At 40.2% G+C, this 22,073-nt stretch overlaps 1 protein-coding gene across 1 annotated transcript in view; it reads left to right on the forward strand.

Moving 5' to 3' along the window:
• The first annotated feature begins 8,677 nt into the window (after positions 1–8,677).
• ERICH3 (glutamate rich 3) overlaps positions 8,678–22,073 on the forward strand; it is a 114,540-nt gene continuing 101,144 nt past the window's right edge. Inside the window, exon 1 of the mRNA XM_065908058.1 lies at positions 8,678–8,845. Within this exon, the coding sequence (XP_065764130.1) occupies positions 8,823–8,845 (23 nt within the window). The 5' untranslated portion in view covers positions 8,678–8,822. The remainder of the gene's footprint in view (positions 8,846–22,073) is intronic.

Below are 22,073 nucleotides of genomic sequence, written 5' to 3' on the forward strand. Positions count from 1 at the left end.
TTCCTCAGCCAGAACAAGAATTATGGCCGAGCCTAATGTCAAGGTGACAGGGACGTGCAAGTCCCATCTGAAGTGGACAAGAAGCAGATACGGGTGTCACCTCACGTGGTGACAGCGTTCCAGTTCAAACCCCAGGCTCTGATTGAAATCTGGAAGAAACAGGGGAGCTAGAAACTCTTACTTTTCTTAAACCTGTTCTTTATAACATGGCCTCATTGGTATATCTGAAGAAAATTCTCACAATCTAAATGTCACATATACATAACCACTTAAGTCTAAGTGCAAAGATGTGGTACCAAGCAAAGTGGAGGGGATTTATGTATTTTACTTTTTTGTGATTGTGGATAATTGAAACTAAGTACCTTCCATTTAAGACTTTGCCTCTTTCTTTGCCACTTAGCACCTTTTAAGTCACTAAAGCTATATTTTCCCTGCTTGCCAAAAGCGTCTGCATACCACAGCACACCTTAATGTTAACAGCTTCATTTTTCCCCCTTTGGCTTACAGCTGAGGAAATAGTCTTGGTTACCACGTGAGACTATAGAACATATCAGAGGAATGAGGCCACGAAATTTCTTGCTCCCGCGTCCACTGATGTGGAACTCTGGCTCATCAGAGCCCTTCTCCTGTGTCGCCACCTGGACCGACCATTTAGCTCAGGGCCAAAGCTCCCTATGGTGACAACCCTGCACAGATGCAGACAATAAGCCCTGCAGTCATGGTGCCTCCTCTACCGAATGGTGGAATCTGAAATGGCCTTTATTAAATGAGAGAAAAACTCACTTCAAAAACAGAAAAAAACTTAGAGCAAGGGAGAACCACCACAATTCTGATTTTGGGTCAGCTATGGGGGCTGTGTTACATAATCCATATTTCACGGAACCACCAGATTTTTTCTTTCCAAATAAACCTGTAGAGCTCAGGAACTCATGGTTTTGCTGTTTTAATCTGCCCACCTATTGATTTATTTTCACTTGTTCTGCGTTTTCCTATACCTAGCTGACAGGTGGATAATTTCAGTTTCCAACTTCCATTCCAGAATAGTATTTTCCCCTTTGTATGTTCTTTGTTGATTGGTCCACATGTCCATTTCTTTGATCAGGATAGGAAAGTCTCATTAATTCAGAATCTGTGATCACTCTAACTATGACAATACTATTTTTTTGTTTTTAAACCTCCATGCTCTTAGGGAGAAAGTGTTAACTGAGCAGTTCTTAGTGAAAGCACACTCAAACTCCTATAGGGGTACTTCTTTACATGAAACTAATATGTTAATTGCTCAAAAATATCTTTAGTCAGTATTTGTTTCTCAAGGACCTTATCAAGTAGTACCTTAATTTTGGGATTAAGACCTTAATCTAGCTTGAGTTATAATATGAATTTGTAGGTAATAAAGCTATGCGCACATGCATGCTCTGTCAGTCATGTCCAGCTCTTTGCGACCCCATGGACTGTAGCCCACAAGGCTCCTCTGTCCATGGGATTTTCCAAGGAAGAATACTGGAGTGGGTTGCCATTTCCCCCTCCAGGGGATCCTCCCAACCCAGGGATCGAACCCACATCTCCTGTGTCTCCTGTGGGCAGGCAGGTTCTTTACCATTGTGCCACCTGGGAAGCCCCAATAAAGTTATGCTTTTATTTAAAAATAGATACCACAGTTCAGATGGTTTGTTTCACAAGTTTCACTATCATCCACCTCCTATATGAACAATCTTGGTCTTCTCTTTAACACCATGAGTCGACTTTTAACCTGAGTTTAAGAAATGCTGTCTTTTTGTTTATACAATCAACTTCATTGTACAGAGTACTATATATACATTCCCCCTTTTCCTCTGTCTAGAGAAAAGAAAATTCAGTCAGCAGTTTTTCTGGTGCCGGAGTACTTAAAGTTCAATGCAGTTTGCTCCCATGGAAGAGCCAAGTCCAGTGCCATTTAAATCAAATGAAGCTGTAAAACATTTTAGAGATCGTTTCTTTTAAGGGCTAGAGGATGTGGACCATTCTATTTACTCTGTCAGAAAACAGATGTGCGGTAATAAATGAAATTCCTGCTTGTCGGTTTCCTTTCACCAGCCATATTATTGAGCCATGGTGCATGGGGAAAGCTGGGGGAACAGTTGGTATAATCAAGGACAGCTTTCCTTGCGGTCAGTGAACTTAGAGCAATAACCTTCCCCATGTGTGGCTGTATTCCTTACCTCTTTAAGGTGGGAGGGAAGAGAGCAAAGTGTTTAAAATTGTGGGTTCTAGGATCACAGGAAATGGAATCTGATTCTCAGTTGTGCCATTCAGTACGTGGTATTTAACTTACCTGAATCTTAGTTTCTTTGTCTACAAAATAGAAAGAAAAATAACACCCACCTTACCGTTGTGAGGTGTGAACTCACTCAAGGAGTGAAGCACTTAACATAGTGTCTGGTATACAGTAAAGTCAATGGATATTCTCTGCTGTTAGGTCAAGAGGAGCCGGAGTGGGGTTCTGTGGACTCCACACATGCTATTTTTCATGGCAAACAGTAGTGTCAGCCATCTGCAGCTGCTTAGGAAACACTGGACCAAATAAGCAAACCTATTGGAAGAAAGTCCAATGGCAGAAGTTCTTTCATTGCATCCAGACGTTGTGAGGTCTCTGCTCATTTCCTCTCCCCAGATTCAGTGCCTATGACTTAGAAAGTAGATTTTGGCTAATGGTGGATAATCACAGTCATGGTGAGTTTGTTAACATCTAACAAATTCACTCCTACGTGGTTAGAGCCATAGCCCGGGAAAGAATTATTATGATTCTTATCACCTGCTTCACATCCTCTCCTCCAAATGGAGTGTCTAGGACAACATAGATTACACCCCTTACACCAGTTACTTAACAAATACTTATTAAGGGCTTTCTAAATTTATGGCAATTTGATTGGCCTGATGTAGAGAGCAGAAACTTAGCTTGAGGTTGGAGGAGACATGCATGCAAAACACAGTATATGCCTATTCAGCATGAGCAGTGCAGACAAAGCTTTAGTAAAGGAGGCGGCCCCGAACCAGAGGCTTAACACAACTGAGCTCTGTTCAATTCCCATTTTCTTGATAAAACCATCGTCTCCTACCTTTTATTCTCCTCCTCTTCCTTTTTTCTCTTCCAAATCACAATCTCCATTAATGTTTGGGCTGCAGAAACCAGGACAGGGTCTACAGACTGGCTGATTCCACTGTCTGCTTGAGAGGCTTAAATGGGGAGATCCTGGTTTGGGGCCAGGACCTTGGGGCCACCCTTTTTCCCCCAAAGCCCCATCTTCCTGGCCAATTCCTACACATCTTTTCAGGCTCATCTTAAACACTGCCTCCTCTGTGAGTCCTTCCCTGACTTACCTAGACAAATTTTGGGATGGGGTAGGGAATGCATTTATCAGAATTATAATGGTAATTAAAACACAAATATCCGTTACTCTCAGATTTCTTATGGTTATGCCTTCCCAACAGCTCCTATGTTTCTCTTCCAACATAGCCAGTCTTTTCCATCTCCTGGCATAGAATCCCTGGGAGATGGTGAGGAATAAACAGGGTATTAAGGCTAGTTGAAATAAGAATGTGATTAGTGAGAACTGGTGTTCATCATCACAGTGAGTGAGTACCTGACTGGAAATGATGGGTGATGAGGTAGGATGAGGACGTTAGTCAAAAGGCACCCCTATTTTGCACCTTATCTGTACTTCTATCACTGCACTTTGCACTTACTTTGTCATTCTTTGTGTACATGTCTATGTAGCCGATATACTTCAGCTTCAGGGCAGTTACTCTGTTTGTCTTTGAGGCCTCAGGCACAGTAAATGCCATTGATTTCCCGTGTTCACTAAATAAGTCTATTGAATGTCCATTCCAATCTGTCTGTAGATTCTGTCTAGCTCAGAAATAGAGGTAGAAGGGTTTGGCGACACCTTGCCTATTCCAGTTGCTCAGAACTCTAAATTAGGACTGTCCCCTTGAGTTTGTCACTCTATCCATTGTATATGCTTACTAACGCCTTCCTATATAATACCCAACACCATGCTTCACTAAATGACTCACTGGAATTAAGCTAATTAGGGAAGATTATTAGGGAAAGCTGGAAAACAATTCAGGTTTGAAATTAAATCCTTGTACATTTGTTCTTTATTTTCCAACTTCTCAATGTTGCAGTTCTGAAGGACCCAAGCTAACGTTGGAGGATACAGGATTAGAAAGCTCTCTTATAAACGTAACCATCTACAGTTGTGTCCTGATGAAATGTTTACACTACTTTCTACTGGAGTTTTATGCTCAGTCATGTGACCCTCAGTTGTGACTCCATGTCCATGGAATGGCCTGCCAGGCTCCTGTCCATGGCATTTCCCAGGCAAGAATACTGAAACAGGTTGTTGTCTTTTCTTCCCCCAGAGGACCTTCCCAACCCAGGGACCGAACTCACGTCTCCTGCATCTCTTGCATTGGCAGGTGGGTTCTTTACCACTGAGCCACCTGGGAAGTCCCACTGGAGTTTCATCAGTTCAGTTCAGTCATTCAGTTGTGTCCAACTCTCTGCGACCCTGTGGACTGCAGCACGCCAGGTGTCCCTGTACACCACCAACTCCTAGAGCTTGCTCAAACTCATGTCCATCGAGTCAGTGATGCCATCCAACCATCTCATCCTCTGTTATTCCCTTCTCCTCTGACCTTCTATCTTTCTCAGCATCAGGATGTTTTCCAATGAGTCAGTTCTTCACATCAGGTGGCCAAAGTATTGGAGCTTCAGCTTCAGCATCAGTCCTTCCAGTGAATATTCAGGACTGACTTCCTTTAGGATTGACACCCTTTGGGATGTGACTGTGCACAAAACCATGCACAGTTTTGTGCATGGTTCTGTGTATATATTTCATAATAAAAATATTGATTTTTTAAAATAAAATATGCATTATTAAGTATGAAGCTAATCACATTCATGCATTTCAAGCATAACATTTGCTCCCAGGATTCAGATTTCTGCACTAAAAGCAAGGGACTCTCAAAAGTCTTCTCCAACACCACAATTCAAAAGCATCAATTCTTTGGTGCTCAGGTTTCTTTATGGTCCAACTCTCACATCCATACATGACTACTGGAAAAACCGTTACTTTGTCAGCAAAGTAATGTCTCTGCTTTTTAATATGCTGTCTAGGTTGGTCATAGCTTTTCTTCCAAGAAACAAGGGTTTTTTAATTTCATGGCTGTAGTCACCGTCTGAAGTGATTCTGGAGCCCAAGAAAATGAAGTGGAGTTATATACAGTGCTGCTAAAAGAAGGTCACATCATATCATCATGCACGTCTGTTACATCTGAGGAGAAATCTTGATGAGTTGATCTTTACCTGTGGGAGAAAATAAACCCTTGGGAAAACTTATTCTTCATCTGTTTATTCTTTCCTTCATTTGCTTGTTGAGTATACTTTGTGAGAAGCAGTGTGGTAGGTACTGAGGATAAAAGATAAAAGATGTATCTGTTCTCAAAGTCCAGGAGGGTAACTTACCTCTCTGTCTGCAGTGACGATCTAAGCCAGGGGTGGACAAACTTTTTCTGTAAAGGACTAGATAGTAAATATTCTAGACTTTGTGAGTCATAAGGTCACTGTGACACTACTCAGTTCTGCCTTTGTAACACCAAAGCAGCCATAGGTGATTTATAAACAAATGTGTGTCTCTGTTCCAACAAAACTTTACTTATGGATACTGAAATGTGAATTTCATGTAATGTTCATGTATCCTGTGACATTAGTTTTCTTTTGACTTTTTCAAACAATTTACAAATGTAGCAACCATTCTACACTTGTGGAATGTACAAAACCAGGCAGCAAAATGGATTTGACCCTTGAGCCATGGATTTCCCACCCCTGACCTAGGAGATGGTCACTGATGGTTTAGATCTGTGATTCCCAGGTTCAGCTAGCATTGAACCAAAGCAGAGATCCAGTCAGCATTCTAGGAGTAATCCTTGTGTTTCTTCTCTCCTGCTTCTATCAGCCTCTTGTCCCCAAAGCACAATTCCACAGGTCTTTGTACAAAACAGAAATCTCTTTGTATTTATGATACTACCAGGGACATCTGGGAACTTGTTTCCCTGTGAGAAAATGAAAATGACTCTAGTGACTATTTGGTCTCTGAAATAGTTTAATTTACTGTTTGTTTTTTTTTTTTTTTTCCTTTTTTCCTTTTTCCCATCTCCATACTAGAAATTAACATAAATATTCCTTCTGGCTAAATTCCCAATGCATTCTCACAGTGAGCATTTTCTGAAGTGAAAATTAGTAGCTTCCTTGCAGTTTTCATCAGGGATGTGAAATTGTGCAGCTTGCAAGGGTGGTGAACTCAAACCCCATTTATGAATTATTACCTGCTGCTCAGGGTAACTCACTGTCTGCTGAGTGCCAGATAGTCTTTCCTACAGAACCCTGAGTATCTAAATAGTGGATCTTAATTTTCTTTCTCATTCCACCAGTGAGAGAATACCACTTTCTATTTGCACAAATGAATTAATATGTAACAACTAGTACTTACATAATATTATTTTATTCACACCATCCGTAGGGGTTGGTAGCACTTGGGAAAATGATGAAGATTCTCTATAGTCCCTTCTCTCTCCCTCCCATTTTATCCAGGTGAAATCTACTTACAGTGAACTTTAAGGACATCATCCAAGGGAAACCACAATCAATAGGAGTAAACTTATGGGGGAAGGGTGGGTTCAAGTGCCATTTATGGCTGTGCAGTGATGAGGTATCTATCTATAAGGTTTCCTCGTTTAAACATAAAATGCCACTTTTACAGATCACATATTTCTTCTTTGACAACCTTGACCTCTCTCTAGCTGCTCCAACCATCTGCTCCCCAAATCAGCTTGGAGTCCTCTGTCTCAGGACCTAAGCTATTGAGCTAGAATGCTATTTTGTCTCTACAGAGATGACCGTTGGTCTTTCAGGTCAGAAAACTCTGATAGTATAGAAAATTTGACTTCTGCAGCAATGCACAGGAGTTATGGGGAGAGGAATCTGTAATTGTTAAAAATACAGGTTTTGGAATCAGAGTTGTATTTGAATCCTGGTTTTTCCAGTTAGAAGCTATTATACACTTCAGGCAAAATAAATAACTTCTCTATGTCTTATGAAATGGAAGAAAAAAGCCAACTTTAGAGAACAGAGGTGAGGATTAAGTGAGATAATGAACAGCTAGTAAGTGCTCAATAAAAGACCAAGGAGAGCATTTAGTAAGTAGTCAGTAAAAATGCTACCACTTTGAAGAGATTTTTCTTTTTTCCTTCATTTATACTCCAAACAATTGTTAAACTGCCGTTTGCCTCTGAGACTATTGAAAAATAAAATAGATATACACCATGAAATAGAGAAGCTCTGGTTCAAGTAGGAAAGGCAGCCATAGTTCAGTAAGTAAGTGTGAAACAGGTAAGTCCAGGCAGAGAGGGACCCCAGAGGCAGGAGTCATCAAGTCACCTGGAGATGTCAAAGATAAGATCTGAGGTAAGAGTTGAAGGATGAATAGAAGTTTGTCAAGTTGTCAGAGTAGAAGCATGTTCCCAAGAGAGGGAAAGTGAAAATTTGATCTTGCTAGAGTTTAGGGTAGCAGAGGTGGAGAAAGTTGAGGTTGGAGAAAGTTGGAGATAATGAGGTTGACAAAGGATGCTGGGAATATATGATAAAGGGACTTGAATGTCATGTGAAGGAGACTGGACTCTGACGTTCTTGATGGGCCTTTAGGACGTGTGGGAAAGCAGAATGCCAGGTGATGCTCTTTACATTGGTAAGTGTGGCTGAGCTAGAACTGAGATCCATGCAGAACTCAGTCACCTTGAACGTGTCCAACCCTGGCTTATACAAAGCAAACCTGAGGCCGGAGCTCAAATTACCCAGCATAGAATCTGACAAAGCAAAAACAGAACTAGGAATAGCTCATCTGAAACCCGGGCTTTCAACTTCCTCCACACCAAGGCCCACTTGAAGCAACCCAGGCTTCTTTGTCTAAGCCTTGCATTTTCCCTACCAGATTCAAATACAAGTTCCAGGTGCCAGCATGCTTCCCAGCATCTTTCCCACCTTCTGAATGTCAGAACCCTCAGCCCTGTCTGCCAGAAGTGGTGACCTCAGTTAGGAGCAAGGTTGGGGGTTTTTCCAAGGAGGAAATCCAGGAACAGCAATCTCTGGCAATTGCAGAAACAAAACCAAAAGCCAGAGCTGCTTTCTTTGCCTGGAACTTGCAATCTAGGGTCTGTTTTACAACTGGAAACCAAGGTATCAACACAGTAGCTGCTCCCTGCTCTTAATTAACGAAACCTCCCTTCCCAGGGCCTAGCAGAAAGCACACCCGCCTAAGCAGGGCGTGTGTGTGTGTTTTCACATCGCAGGTGCCTAGGGAACCTGCCCGCATAGTGGGTGTGTGTGTTCAGATCGCAGGTGCCTAGGGAACCAGAGCCCCAGAGCTGCAGCGCAGGGGCCTGGGCGTCCTCTCACATCTGGGCCCAGTAAAAGCGCTGGAAGCTGGGCTTCACTTCCAACTTCCCTGGGCTCTGCTCCAGCAGCTCCTGGGCTTCTCTAAATCCTCCCGGCTTGCCTTCCTTCCCGCCTTAGCAACCTGAGGCCGTGGATACCGCGGGCGGGTGAGGGCCTGGGAGGCTGCGTGCCGCCCGGGCGCCCGGGGGCGGTGGCTCAGCCCCAGTGCCCCGCGCACTGGCGACCGCAGTGCGGAAGCACCCGGCAAGGGCGACCGTCGCGGCCCCGGCGTGCACGGATCCCCCGAACCCACCCTCCGTGCCCGCCGTGGGTCCGAAGGGATCCTGCAAAAATGAGCCATTCTCACCCCGCTGGGTAAGTGACAACCGAAGCTTTTCCACGCCGCGGCAGGTGGCGGCTGCAGCCAGCGGCCCCTCCGCCCCTTCCTCCTGCTGCTGAGGGATGGGGCGAGCGGGGAGTGGGGGCTGTGGAGAGGAGGAAAAGAAGACGGATTCTGGGTCGCAGCGAGGATGGCAGACATCCCAGGCTTCGTATCTCTCCCCTCCCCTCCCTCACTTCTTTCCATGACGTTTGCCGCCTTTAAAATGTTCACTCAGGAAGGATTAAAAAATGGATGTGAAAAATGCATGCATTAAGCGGGGACGTTAGCTGAGGCCAAGAGGATCCTGCGTGGTGGAACATACGTGTTTAAATACAAAAGCAAAGGTGAAAACATGCGCATTCGTTTGGAGAATCAAGGCTTAGAGATAAATTCTCACTGTGGCATCTTGCATACAAACGAGTTGTGCGTTGGTTTAACACGCATTGAGGGAGGTTTCCTGGGAGGGGACCCCATATTTCAGGATTTTTATCTGCCCCATCTCAAAAGGATCATAGGGGTTTTAAAAAAAATATTGTGACGAGGGGAGGTGGTGTGATGCAGGAAGGCAAGAAGGAAGAAGTTGGGTGCCTATGTGTTTACACGTGATCTCCTGTTGTGTTGGGCAGGGTGACTCCTCGGAAGACATATTTTGGCAATTATTCAGTCTGTTTTAGAAAGTTAACACAGTCATTACTGGCTGTTGAAAAGAAAAAAAATAAAACCAACCCCCAACGGATCTTGGTCCTTTTATTGGAAGAGAGAGTATCCAGTTTCCTTCTGAATTAAACAATGTAATGCAGATTAGATGGGTTTTTTTTTTTTTTTATTATGATACATCTAGTAAGCAGATAATATCCTAGTTGATCTTGCAACTAATTTGAAGATGCTTTCCTTTTTAATTGAATTTATTGCACATTTTCAAGAGCAGCAAATTAGCAGAGGACAACATATTTAAGATCATTTGGAGTTTGTGATGTCTGAAATACCACATTAGTCGCTGGGTTCGGGATTTATAGTCAAACTTAAAGATTTTGCTTTTTAATGAATTCTCTGAACGCAAGACATAAATGAAATTGAAAAAATGAAAGGCCTATAAGGTGACCTGTTGGAAGTCAGTTTCAGAAGTTTTTGGAAAGTGATGAAACTATGTCTAAATAACCTTCCTATTTTATCTTAAATTGAATCTAGTTTAGATACTTGAGGGGATCCTCTGGTCGCTCAGATGGTAAAGAATCTGCCTGCAATGTGGGAGACGGGGGCTCGATCCCTGGGTCTGAAAGATCCCTGGAGGAGGGCATGGCAACCCATTTTAGTATCCTTGACTGAAGAATCCAATGGACAGAGGAACCTGGCATGCTGCAGTCCATGGGGTCGAAAAGAGTCAGACACGACTGAGTGACTAACACTTAGGTACCTGAAGGTTTGATGCTGAACTCCCGTGCAGTTTTAGTTGCTGTGGGCCAGTGGGGTGTAAATAGCACTATTTTTCTGCAGCTGCTTTTTTGCAGTGTCCACATTCAGGAAAATGAATGTGTCAGTCATGGTTGTCTTCCTCTGTTTTTCAAGTTTTTGGCTAAGTCAGAATCTGATTAGACCATTTAATCATCTATTTTCAAATGTGGAAAAACCTGTAGCTGCTGACTAAATTGTGCATGATTAAGATTTCAGAAACTGAAGTGAAATTTTTCTGAAGCTCGATTAGTTCCAAGCACATGGGAAAAATAGGAAAATGTGTGATCTAGTGAAAGAGTGTGCTTCATGGTACTCTGCAAGAAAGATAGCAAGATGCAATAATAATCGTGCACTGAAATTGTAGACACTGTGTCTCCTTCATCGTTGTGCCCCCTCTGCTTACTCCTGCATAAAGTAGTGCTCAACAGATGTTTGCGGGATGAATGATATCATCTGACAGTGCATCCAGTCCAGAGGTGGATGGATTCACAAAAGAAAACCATATAAGGGCTAAATATTTATTATGTGCTTGCCATGTGCCAGACTCTAGTCTACTGTTTTACAGGAAGTACCTCATTAATCTTCCCACTCACTTCAGGAGGCAGATTCTAGTCATTCTTCTTTTCACACATAAGAAAACTGAGGACTGGGAAGTTTTCAGAGATTTCACAGGTAGGAGGGGTCTGGGCTCTAATAAAAAGCCAAGGAGTCCAGCTGCAGAGCCCGTGTGACTAACCTTTACACTATCTGCCTCTCATGGTCAACAGCTGAGATGTGAGGGAGCCCTAAATACATGAAAATTCTCAATCAGATCAGATCAACCTCTGACAGATGATAGTGGTACATAGCTATCAGTATTTTAATCTAGAATTAGAAAATAATTTTGTGATAGTGTCTATACGTATATATTTTTTGTTTTTACTTCAAAAATAAATGAAAACAATAAACATAACAACTCCAAATGCCTTAAAAGTCACCCAAGAATAAAATTATTCAAATTGCTAAAGTTTTCCCTCAACATAAGTAGTCATTATTTTTCTTGTCTATGCTACCATTTGGAAATAATAAAAGTTCCAGTAGCAAATAAAAGGTTTCATTAAAGCTGAGAAAGTTTTCCATCATTACTGAAGCAATTTGTATTTATTACATTTTAAGATTTAAAGTGGTAATAAAGTGCAGTTGTACAGCAAAACAGAAATTTTAAATTCCTAAAATTCCACCAGTCAATAAGATGCTTTCTCTTGGTGCTTGCTTTGAGTTCCACTGCTTCCTTAATTATAGCAGGAAACACTTGACGTAAAAATCGCAAAGGGCCTGGTGTTGACTTTGTTCCAATAGAGTTTGGAGTAAATAAAAATGGTCTTAAAAACTTCTGCCAAAGATTATAATAGAGACTTTGTTTCTGAGCTGCATTGTAATTTGGGGGAAGTCAACTATAACATACTGTTTCTGGCACTGCCATCTCTAATGAAATTGTTTTAGAGTGGAAAATTTCAATTGATAGTCCCTCTAGTTTGTTCAATTTCATCCTGAGTTGCTATTTGTTTGTGTGGGTGTTTGTGGGTTGTGCTCTAGTCCTGGAGGTGGAATGGGGATTTTATACCCCTCAGTCATGCATGAGGATAAAATGATATGGTTCTTCTGACTTCTTCAAAGGATCATCACTGAATCCATGTGCAGTTGGCTCCCTGTGTGAAAGATAAGCTTGGCTCTGAATAGAGATAGTCACACTCATCTGTAAATTTGCTTTGAGGAACTGGAAGAATGGGAAGCATTATAGTTTATGAGAAAAGAAAAATGCAGAAGATGTATGTTTGGAAAGATGGTTCCAAGGTTTTAAAACTCTTCTTTTTTGGTTTAGACTTATTAATTTATGCTTTTTAATGTGAAGACATGTTTCTATAGTAACAGAAGATGCTGAACTGTGATTTAGAAAGAAGAATCATATTCTTATTACTCTCTAATCACTCAGTTCTATTTCATCAAAGGCAGAGTACAAAGTGCTATAGGTAAAATTATCAATTTTTAGATAGTGTATAGTGTATATGTATATCCAAAAGTGACAAAGATTATAAACCCACCATGTCATTTACATATGGAATATCCATTGCATTTTGTCTCTGCCTTCTTTTTATCAATCCAGCATGGTATTGTTTGTTCTATTTTTAAAAAATGATATATAATTAACATACAACCTTATATTAGTTGCAGGTGTATAACATAATGATTTGATATTTTGCAAAATGATCACCACAGATACCAAATGATCTCACTTATATGTGGAATCTAAAACAACAACAACAATAACATGAACTCATAATACAGAGAATAGACTGGTGGTGGCCAGGAGTCGGGGGGTGGGGGAGCAGTAGGAAAGTGGGTGAAGGTGGTCAAAAGGTACAAACCTCCAGTTATAGAGTAAATAAGTCATGTGGATGTGATGTACGTCATGGTGACAATAGTTAATAATACTGTATTTTAAATTTGAAAGTGGCTAAGGGAGTAGATCTTAAAAGTTATCACACACACATACGTAATTTGTAACTATGTATAGTGTTGACTGTTAATGAAACTCATTACAGTATATTTGCCTTATTAGCAAGCAGTGTAGTACTTTGTAATAGCATTCTAGCCTCTGTTGCTCGCCACTCCTACCACCAAAATTATCTGTGGCACAGAATTTCAGACTTGAAGTAATTAAATGTTTGATTTCAAAGTGGGTAGTTTCTATTTACCCTCATATTAAATATTAACATGACTTCATGGAGTAAATTGTTTCTGGTTGAAAGAGGTGAATTGAACATGCTCATTTGTCTTGGCTTCCTCTCTGATCATTTTGTTACGGGGTTTGTTCTCTTATTTTTTATAGAAGAGATGTCATCTCTTATCCCTTTGGTTAACAAACCTGTTCACATAACTAGATAGGAATGGAAAGGGATTTGTTATTTGTTTTATGTCTGCGTGTGTGCGTGCTAAGTTGTTTCAGTCGTGTCTGACTCTTAGCAAGCCTGTGGACCATAGCCTACCAGGCTCCTCTGTCTATAGGGATTCTCCAGCAAGAATACTGGAGTTGGTTGCCATGGCCTCCTCCAGGGAATCTTCCTGACCCAGGGATCAAACCCTGTGTCTCTTTTGTCTCCTGCATTGGCAGGCAGGTTCTTTACCACTAGCACCTCCTGGGAAGCCCTGTTTATTATACAACATCACTCAGTTCTTTGAAGTTTTCAGAGATATATGACAAACATCACATAGTGATCTATTACCCCTTTTTTCGATGATCTGTCAAATTACAGCTCAATTAAGTCCTCCTTCAGTTGTTTTGGAAGCAAACCTTAGAAACTACTTGCAATCGTATTTGTTGCCCAGTCAAAGCCATTTATTATATCAACACCTACATAATACTTCAAATTGTCCCTTTGTCTCACAAATGTTTTTCTAAGTTCAGTACACTCTAAGAAGACACCATATGGTGAGACGTATGCATTTCTTTTGTGAAAGTGGAAAGTTGATTACAAAACGGAAAGGCGGGAGGTGGCTCAGCATGGCTAGGGGTGCATTTTTTAGGCAGCCCAGTATGGAGAGTATACGGAGGAAACCTAAGAGTCTAGAGATTGATTCCCTTCAAACAATCCTTGCCTGGGTTCCCCTAGGAATGTCTCTGGGTATCCCATGGGAGTACATATCCCAGTTTACAAACTTCTGGTTTAGCACACAGGGGGCTGTCAAATGCAGGCTGCTGTGTAGCAATCTACACTTCTCTCTCTCAGTCCCTGTTGAAGATAGGCATCTCTAAGCTGTTAGAAGCAGAGACTTCCCCCAATTTATTTTGATTATTAATGACTATGGAAGGTTTTTGGGGGAGACAAGAGAATATAACATTTTCAATGTTCACTTGACTCTGTGCAATTCTAAAATCAACCTCAAATAATCCTAATCTGGGATGTTTATGTATTTTTAAGACTTTTGGTTCCCAGAGATATCACTTTTAATGAAAACTTCCGATTCTAGAATTTAGTACTGAAATAACCCTTAAACTTCAGTTGCTGATTGTGGTACAAACCAAAAGAAGTAGTATGCACATTGAGTCTTTGGATCTTTCCCTCCATGGCTTACTCAGTTCCCCACACAAATAGTTGAAAATCGTGTATTCTTTGGAATGATTCCATAAATGTCCTTCAATTTAAAATAAACTGTCCAATTAGGTGGGGGTAAAATTTGTGAAAAATAGAAAAAAATTTAGGTTTCTTCATTCATACTGGTTTGCAAGTGTCTTTTGTCACTTTTCTCTAAACTTGAAATCCCAAATGATACATTATGAATATGATTTATATTTTTAAAGAGGATGAGGAAAGAGGAGCATCAGTTGAGCCATTCAGAGCAAAACCTTTGACACTACAGAAAAGGACATACATTTATGCTTTCAATTAAAATAAGATAAATATAAATGTGGACTTCCGAGGTGGTGCTAGTGGTAGAGAGCCTGCCTGCCAATGCAGGAAATATAAGATGCAGGTCTGATCCCTGGGTGGGGGAGATCTCCCGGAGGAGGGCATGGAAACCCACTCCAGTATTCTCACAGTTTCCCTTGCTTGCTCTCTCCCTGAGCTGGGGGTGAGCTTGTTCCTTATATGGGTTGAGAACAGAGGTTTATCCAGGGGTTGGGTGGAGGGGTGGCTCAGTTTGCCCACCCCTTGGGTACTGTTGTGTGCAGGGGGCATATGCAGTACCCTACCGTGGCTCTGGGCTCTTCAAAGCAGCAGTTGGGTTTTTTGGTCTCTTTGTATCTTTGGTCCAGAATTTGACCCAGCTGCAGCATGCATGTAGTTATTTTTCATCCTCTATGGTTTCTTTGTATTTCCTGGCTGGAGGAGAGATGTGTTCAGGTGCAAGCCCTGCAGCACTGCAACAAGGGCCCCCCGATCCCAGCCTGTCTCACCGATTGCATTGAACAGGACTCGGTTAGTGTCCTCCAAAGTAGACTATTTGAGTGTTGGACATTTTGATTTTTGTTTGCATTTTGATTTTTCCCTTAGTTCCTTGTTTTGCCGTAGCTCCTACGGTTCAAGCATATAAAGAATTACTGAATAGTGTGGTATACAGAAAACCATTATTATACTTTATGAATTAAAATTTCAATGATAATTTTTGCTACATAGTTCATTTATATCTCGTGCTGGCTAAAAATTCAACCCAAATGTGTGTGTGTGTGTGTGTGTGTGTGTGTGTGTGTGTGTGTGTGTGTGTATGTGTGTGTGTATGTATGTGTGTTAGTTGCTCAGCTGTGTCCAACTCTTTGTGATCCTATGGATGATAGCCCACCAGGCTACTCTGTCCATGGAATTCTCCAGGCAAGAATGCCAGAGTGGGTAGCCATTCTCTTCTCCAGGGGATCTTCCCGACCCAGGGATTGAACCCAGATCTCCTGCATTGCAGGCAAATTCTTCACCATCTGGGCTGTCAGGGAAGCCCCAAACCAAATGTAATACTGCATTATACCTTTGTTTCCAGCCCAGCAGAAGCCACTTGGTTCTTTCACTAGCCAGAGGCACCAAATCACTCTTTTTGTAGGACTCCCAGTTAGGGAACCCATCCTTCATTGACAAGACCATTGCTGTGCCTTGTATCAGAAAATATATTTGAATTAAACTTACCCACCTGGGAGCTTGCCTTTCTGGATTAATGTCTCTCCAGAGAAAAGAGAAAAAGATGTGAAAGTTCAGTAGCCACAGCTTGAAAAATCATGCTTTAGAGAGATTCTGGTCAGTATTAGGATTAAAGGTTTTTCAAGAATTGTTGTCAAATTGTTGTTTTTATAGTGAGTCACAAGAAATGTACTTAAAAAGTGAAGAACATTTCAAGTGTAGGTGTATGGATTTGGATTTTTAAATAATTTCTCATTGTCTGGTGGAACCCCTTTCACTATTCCTCTTCTTTTCTCCTGCCCCTTTTGTATGGTAAACTCTTTTGTCTATGGGGAGATTACCATGGGGTGCAGTTTCTCCTTGTGCCCCGTGCTCTGGGGACTCTCTTTGGAGACTTTCATTATCCTCTTGTCATCCATCCCAGTTCCCTGCACAGATGTGGTGGGATCCGGGAGGTATCTGTTTCCTGTTCTGAAGGATCATCAGTGATACTTTTCCATTTGTCAGCACAGATAATTCAGTGTAGTAGCTTGCATTTCTTTGAACCCAGGAAGCATGTTCTTTGTTACCTTTGTCTAAGTCCATGTTACATACTTAAATCGATCACCTTTCTGGTTATAGCTGTGTTTGGGGCTAAATTTTTTCTCTCCCCTCCCTACAAATTTTTATGTTGAAGTCCTAACACCCAATACTTCAGCAATGACTGTATTTGTAAGTAGGGTCTTTAAAGAGTTAGTTAAGCTGAAATGAGGCCAATGGTGTGGGTCTCAATCGAATATGACTGGTGTCCCTATAAGGAGAGGAGATTAGAACACAGACACGTACATACAGAGAGAAGACCATGAGAAGGTACAGGGAGAAGATGGCCATCTGTAGGCCCAAGAGAAAGGCTGGGGCTTATCCTTCCCTCATGGTCCGCAGAAGAAATCAACCCTATTGACAACTTGATGTTGGACTTCCAGCCTCTAAAACTGCGAGACAGTACATTTCTGTTTAAACCATCCAGTCTGCAGCACTTTGTTACGGAAGCCCTGCCACAATGATACTACCTGTTTGCAACTCCTGAAGCTTTTTTTTTTCACTTGGTCCTTCTAAAGCTGAAGATGGTTTTTATGACATATGTAGGATCACTGAAAATAAGTGATTTAACAATATGAGGGTCATAGGGAGTGGAGATTGGAAGCTAGAAATTAAAAAATGGAGATAAAAGTGAAAACAAACAGAAAATATGATTAAAGGACTAAGTGAGGAGAAATAATTAAGGCAATAAGTCAATGATCTCTACTGTAAGTGTTGAGCTTTTCTTTTGTTAAGTCTGATTAGTAATCAAATTACTCCCCACCTCTCAGTGTCTGTCACTACTTGGGATAGAAAATTGAACATTTGAAGCTGGTGATCCATTTTTCTATGACGGTTATTATTTTCTTATAATAGTAATAAACATTTATAAATTAATGAAAATTCCTAGGGCAAAATATTGAAACAAGAGAAGACATAGCAGAGAACTAAACAGACAATATAAATTGCACATAGTAGTTATGAAACAACATTAAAAGCTAAGGATTTTAAATTGAATTGAATCATAATGTTTTATAGTAGCAGTTAATTTGGCATTCTCTACATACCATGGATAATAATATTTCATATATCTGAATATTATGTGGCTCTCATTTTAAGAAGTTGTCTCTCTTCATAGCTTGCTCCAAGATATTTACAATAATATTGTTTCTGTTGCTTAGATTCAAATAAAACTAATCTGCTGTAAATTAGAATAATAGACTTAGAAAGGATCTCAAATCTCTTGGCACTAGTGAGACAATAGATTTTTTATTTTCCCTCTTATCTATGTTTTGAAATTTTTCTATGCCGAAAAATTCAAAGAGGGAAGTGAAAATTGCTTGAAACCCTCCCATCCATCAATAATCATTTTGGTCATTTTCTTTCTTCTCCATTTTTCTGTGGAATAGTCCTATTTTTAAGTGATACTAGTAAAGCTCTCTTTTTTAAAAAAGCTATTTCTAAGACTCTACTGTTTTAAAGCACCATACGAGCACTGCCCTCATCGTGTTCTAGTTGTCTTCCTACTTCTGTTATAAACTGCAAACTCTGTGAGGGTGTAGACCACCCCTCTCTCTATCTTGTGTTTGCCCAATATCCCTAGGATTTAGCTCACTAATTGCCGACACATGCCACCTATTTTAGTGACCATTTATGGTAAATTCCAAGAGTACATTTACTCATCAATTCAATTAATATTTGCTGAGTGCTTACTATGTTATCATATTCAGCACATATTTAGTTCCAGAAAGTCACTTGAGTTCTAGAAAAGACCAGAATAGTAAGTTTTATTTTTTAAGAAAGAGTTAAAAGTCACGACCTTCCTTGAATGTTGCCATCCTTGGGCAGCAGGGGATTAGTAGGTATCAGACAGGAATATTTTCATTGGCAAGTAACAGAAAGCCAAATGGGTTTCCCTGGTGGCTCAGATGGTAAAGAATCTGTCTGCAATGCAGGAGAACCAGGTTGGATTCCTGGGTCAGGAAGATACCCTGGAGAAGTGAATGGCCATCCACTCCAGTATTCTTGCCTGGAGAATTCCAGACAGAGGAATTGGACAGAGGAGCCTGGCAGGCTACGGTCCGTGGGGTCACAAAGAGTTGGACACAACTGAGCAACTAACACTTTCACTTAAAATTATAACAACACTTACTGTTTATTTCACAAGTAGTTGGGAGGTAGGTGATTCTATTTTATCATATCAAAGTCTTATTTTAAATTTTTTTGGTTTTTTCCTTATGGTTCCAAGGTGACCATCCTAGATCCATGTACAATAGCTTTATAAAACCATCCCAGACTGAAAGGAAAAACATGGATTAAAAAAAATTACTTTTTCAGTTCTAATGAGCTGGATGAACCTAGAGCCTATTATACAGAGTGAAGTAAGTCAGAAAGAAAAAACAAATATCATATATTAATGTATATATATGGAATCTAGGAAGATAGTACTGATGAATCTAATTGCAGGGCAGCAATGGAGATACAGACATAGAAAACAAACTTATGGACACAGTAGGGGAAGGAAAGGGTGGGATGAATTGAGAGAGTAGCATGGAAACATATATATTACCATATGTAAAATAGATAGCCAGTGGGAATTTTCTGTATGATGCAAGGATCTCAAAGTGGTGCTCTGTGATAACCTAGAGTGGTGGAATGGGGTTGGAGGTGGGATGGGGTTTCAAAAGGGAGGGGACATTTGTAAACCTGTGGCTGACTCATGTTGATGTGTGGCAGAAAACAGCTCAATATTGTAAAGTAATTATCCTCCAATTAGAAATAAATAAATTTTAAAAAATACGAAGGAAAGTAAAGACAAAGATGGCTTTCTTTTAATCTGGGAGGAAAACATTTCCAGAAGTTTTCATCAGACTTCCCTTTATATCTTGTTGCCCAAGAACTGCATCAGTGAACATGCCTACTTACCAGAGTGGGAAAGAATAGGTTTGACTTTCCTAACTTCTGTGGGCAATAGGCAAGAGAGAATGATTTGGGAAAGGTTTCTGGGAGTCAGTCAACAGTGTCCAGTGCAGAGCCTCAGTAATGAGCTGTCTGGCTTGGGGTATGGGTAGTCTGAGTTGAGATTTGCCACATAGCTGCTGTGTGACCCTATGTAAATTCTCTATCATGTCTCTGACTTGTTTTTTTCATCCTTGTGGAACATATGTCTGCTTTGTAGGTTTTGTGAAGATTGAATGAAATACTTTAAGGCGTTTAGCACAGAGCCTAGCACATAGAAAGTGTTAATGTGCTAACTAAGTGCCTGAGAGCTTAGATGCAACATATGTGAGTAAGCCCAGCTTTCTGTAGAACTACCATACCGAAGTCCTGAACCAGATGTAGAGTTGGGTTAATTGGACACGGTATGCTGGAGAGATTAAATTTGGGGGAAGAGTTTTGAAAGAGGGGAGAAAAGATATCTGGACATATTTTTAAAAAGTAAAAAGTATTCTCTAAAATCAGTATTATAAGGGCAATCATCATTGCCAGGCTAAGAGTAGCCAGTGAGAGAAGATAACATTGTTTGTTTATTTAGTTGACAAACCCTTAGGAGTAGGCAAGGATGCTGTAAAACCAAGCAAAATCTGGCTTACCTGAGAAGCTGATACTTCAAATTTGTTTTTGTCTCTTTCAAGACTCTCTTTTGCTCAGTTTTTAGAACCTTGGATATGATACCAAGTGTGTGCACTAGGATTCCCTTCTTTAACTGAAAGATCGTTGCCTTCAATTCTAAGTCAGAAATTAATTTCTGATTTATCTCAGTTCATCTCCGAAATCTTTTTAAAAGTGAGTGTGAGTGTTTCTTCTCCTTGAAATTAGACACTCTGTCTCTAACTGCCAGCAAATGACTTTTTCACCACAATTCATAGGGATTTACATAAGGCCATCACTGTTAAATTCTTTCTTATAAAAACTCTCCTTTCCCCTCAATCAGACTTGACACTGAGAGCTTTGACCCTGCCTGGTATCTTCCAGAATTGGAAGTAGGTTTAAGGAGTGGGCGAGGCTAATCGCAGGCTACAGTCTGTAGAGAGGGGTTTGAGGTTCCAGTTCTTAGTGAGGATATTGACTCAGAAGGGAAGAAGTCTGGTTTCAGGGCCAAATACAAGAGCAAGGAGCAAGAACTGATCCCAAAGTCCCAGGGATCCCAAGTGACAGAGAGCAGGTCAGCTCAAGAAGGAAGCTGGGGGGTGGGACTGAAGAACATTAAGAAATTGTCCTGGGGAGTGTGGGCAGAGGCTGGAACATTTCAAATGGAAAACAAGCAAAGGTTTGAAGTATCTGTAGGATTAGAAGTGTGTGAAAATTGTCCTTATTTTTTTGTGTTTCTCTAAATGAAAAGAAATGATATTCCAAGAGGAAACTCAATGTTTCATTTAAAAAATAGGAAATAAGCATGCCACAGTAGAAAGAGGAGCATATTTGGAGTCAGAAAGATATAGGTTTGAATCTCAACTGTGCCTTATGTGAACTCAAGAAAGTCAATTTCCTTTGTGTCTCACTTTCCTCTTTCAAAAAATGGGGTAAATATAAATACCTCCCTTGCAGGAATGTTGGCACATGTTACAGACTCAATGAATGGCAGCTGTTGTGTATTTACTTTGATCTTTGTGAAAAGCATATGTTGCATATGTATTTTTCTCTGTTTGTTTTCTCCTCTGATTTTATTTTTCTAGCTCTATTGAGATATAATTGACAAATAACACCGTGTAAGTTTAAGGTGAACAATGATGATGATTTTATATATGTATATATTATGAAATGATTATTATACGATTAATGATCAAATCTTAAAATTTCATTCTTGAAGTACATCAACCAAAAACACGTAAATATACAACTCAAAATAAGTAGAAGTAGATTAAACTAACTAAGAGGGAAGATAAGGAATGTATTTCTAGTCCGTAAATCATTTTCTTGTTCAATTAAACTAATTTATTTTAAATGGTAACCTGTTCTTAAGTTCATGGATTTTTAAAATGAAAATTAGCAATGATCCACCTATTCATAACCTTGAAAATGAAACTGCCCTTTTAAAGAAACCATGATCTGGACAACTGAGAATTTTTATAAAATGGAAACTCTGACCCAGAGAATTTGACTTCTCCAGAATACTTAGTTTTCTTATCTAATTCAAGAACTAAGGACAAACTTAGAAAACTGCATCATTACATTGACATTGACAAATGCTAGAAGGACTGGTGAGATTTTATAAATACTTTTTAAAAAATGATTGATCATTTAAGATTTTGTCAACCTCTTTAACCTTTGACTGGATGTCCTATTTTAAACCTCGCTACTGCACATAAGAATTACATTTTAGAGGAATGAGATGATCTTTAAAGAGGTTGATTCTATTAGCCTTTCCCACCCAACGCAGTTGGTAACTTTATTGGTGTTGCCCTCATTAGCGGCTGTTTTTTTGTTTTCTTTCTTCTTTTTTTTTTTAAAGTGAGCTCTTTGCATCTATATGAGGTTATATTCCAAGGTCACATGTAAACAATGACCAGATTTCTAAGCCAAGACAACCCATTGCAGCCTATTTGACATATAATATGTAACTGACTTA

The sequence above is a fragment of the Muntiacus reevesi genome, chromosome 1 (genome assembly GCF_963930625.1).
Source record: "Muntiacus reevesi chromosome 1, mMunRee1.1, whole genome shotgun sequence".
NCBI lineage: Eukaryota > Metazoa > Chordata > Mammalia > Artiodactyla > Cervidae > Muntiacus > Muntiacus reevesi.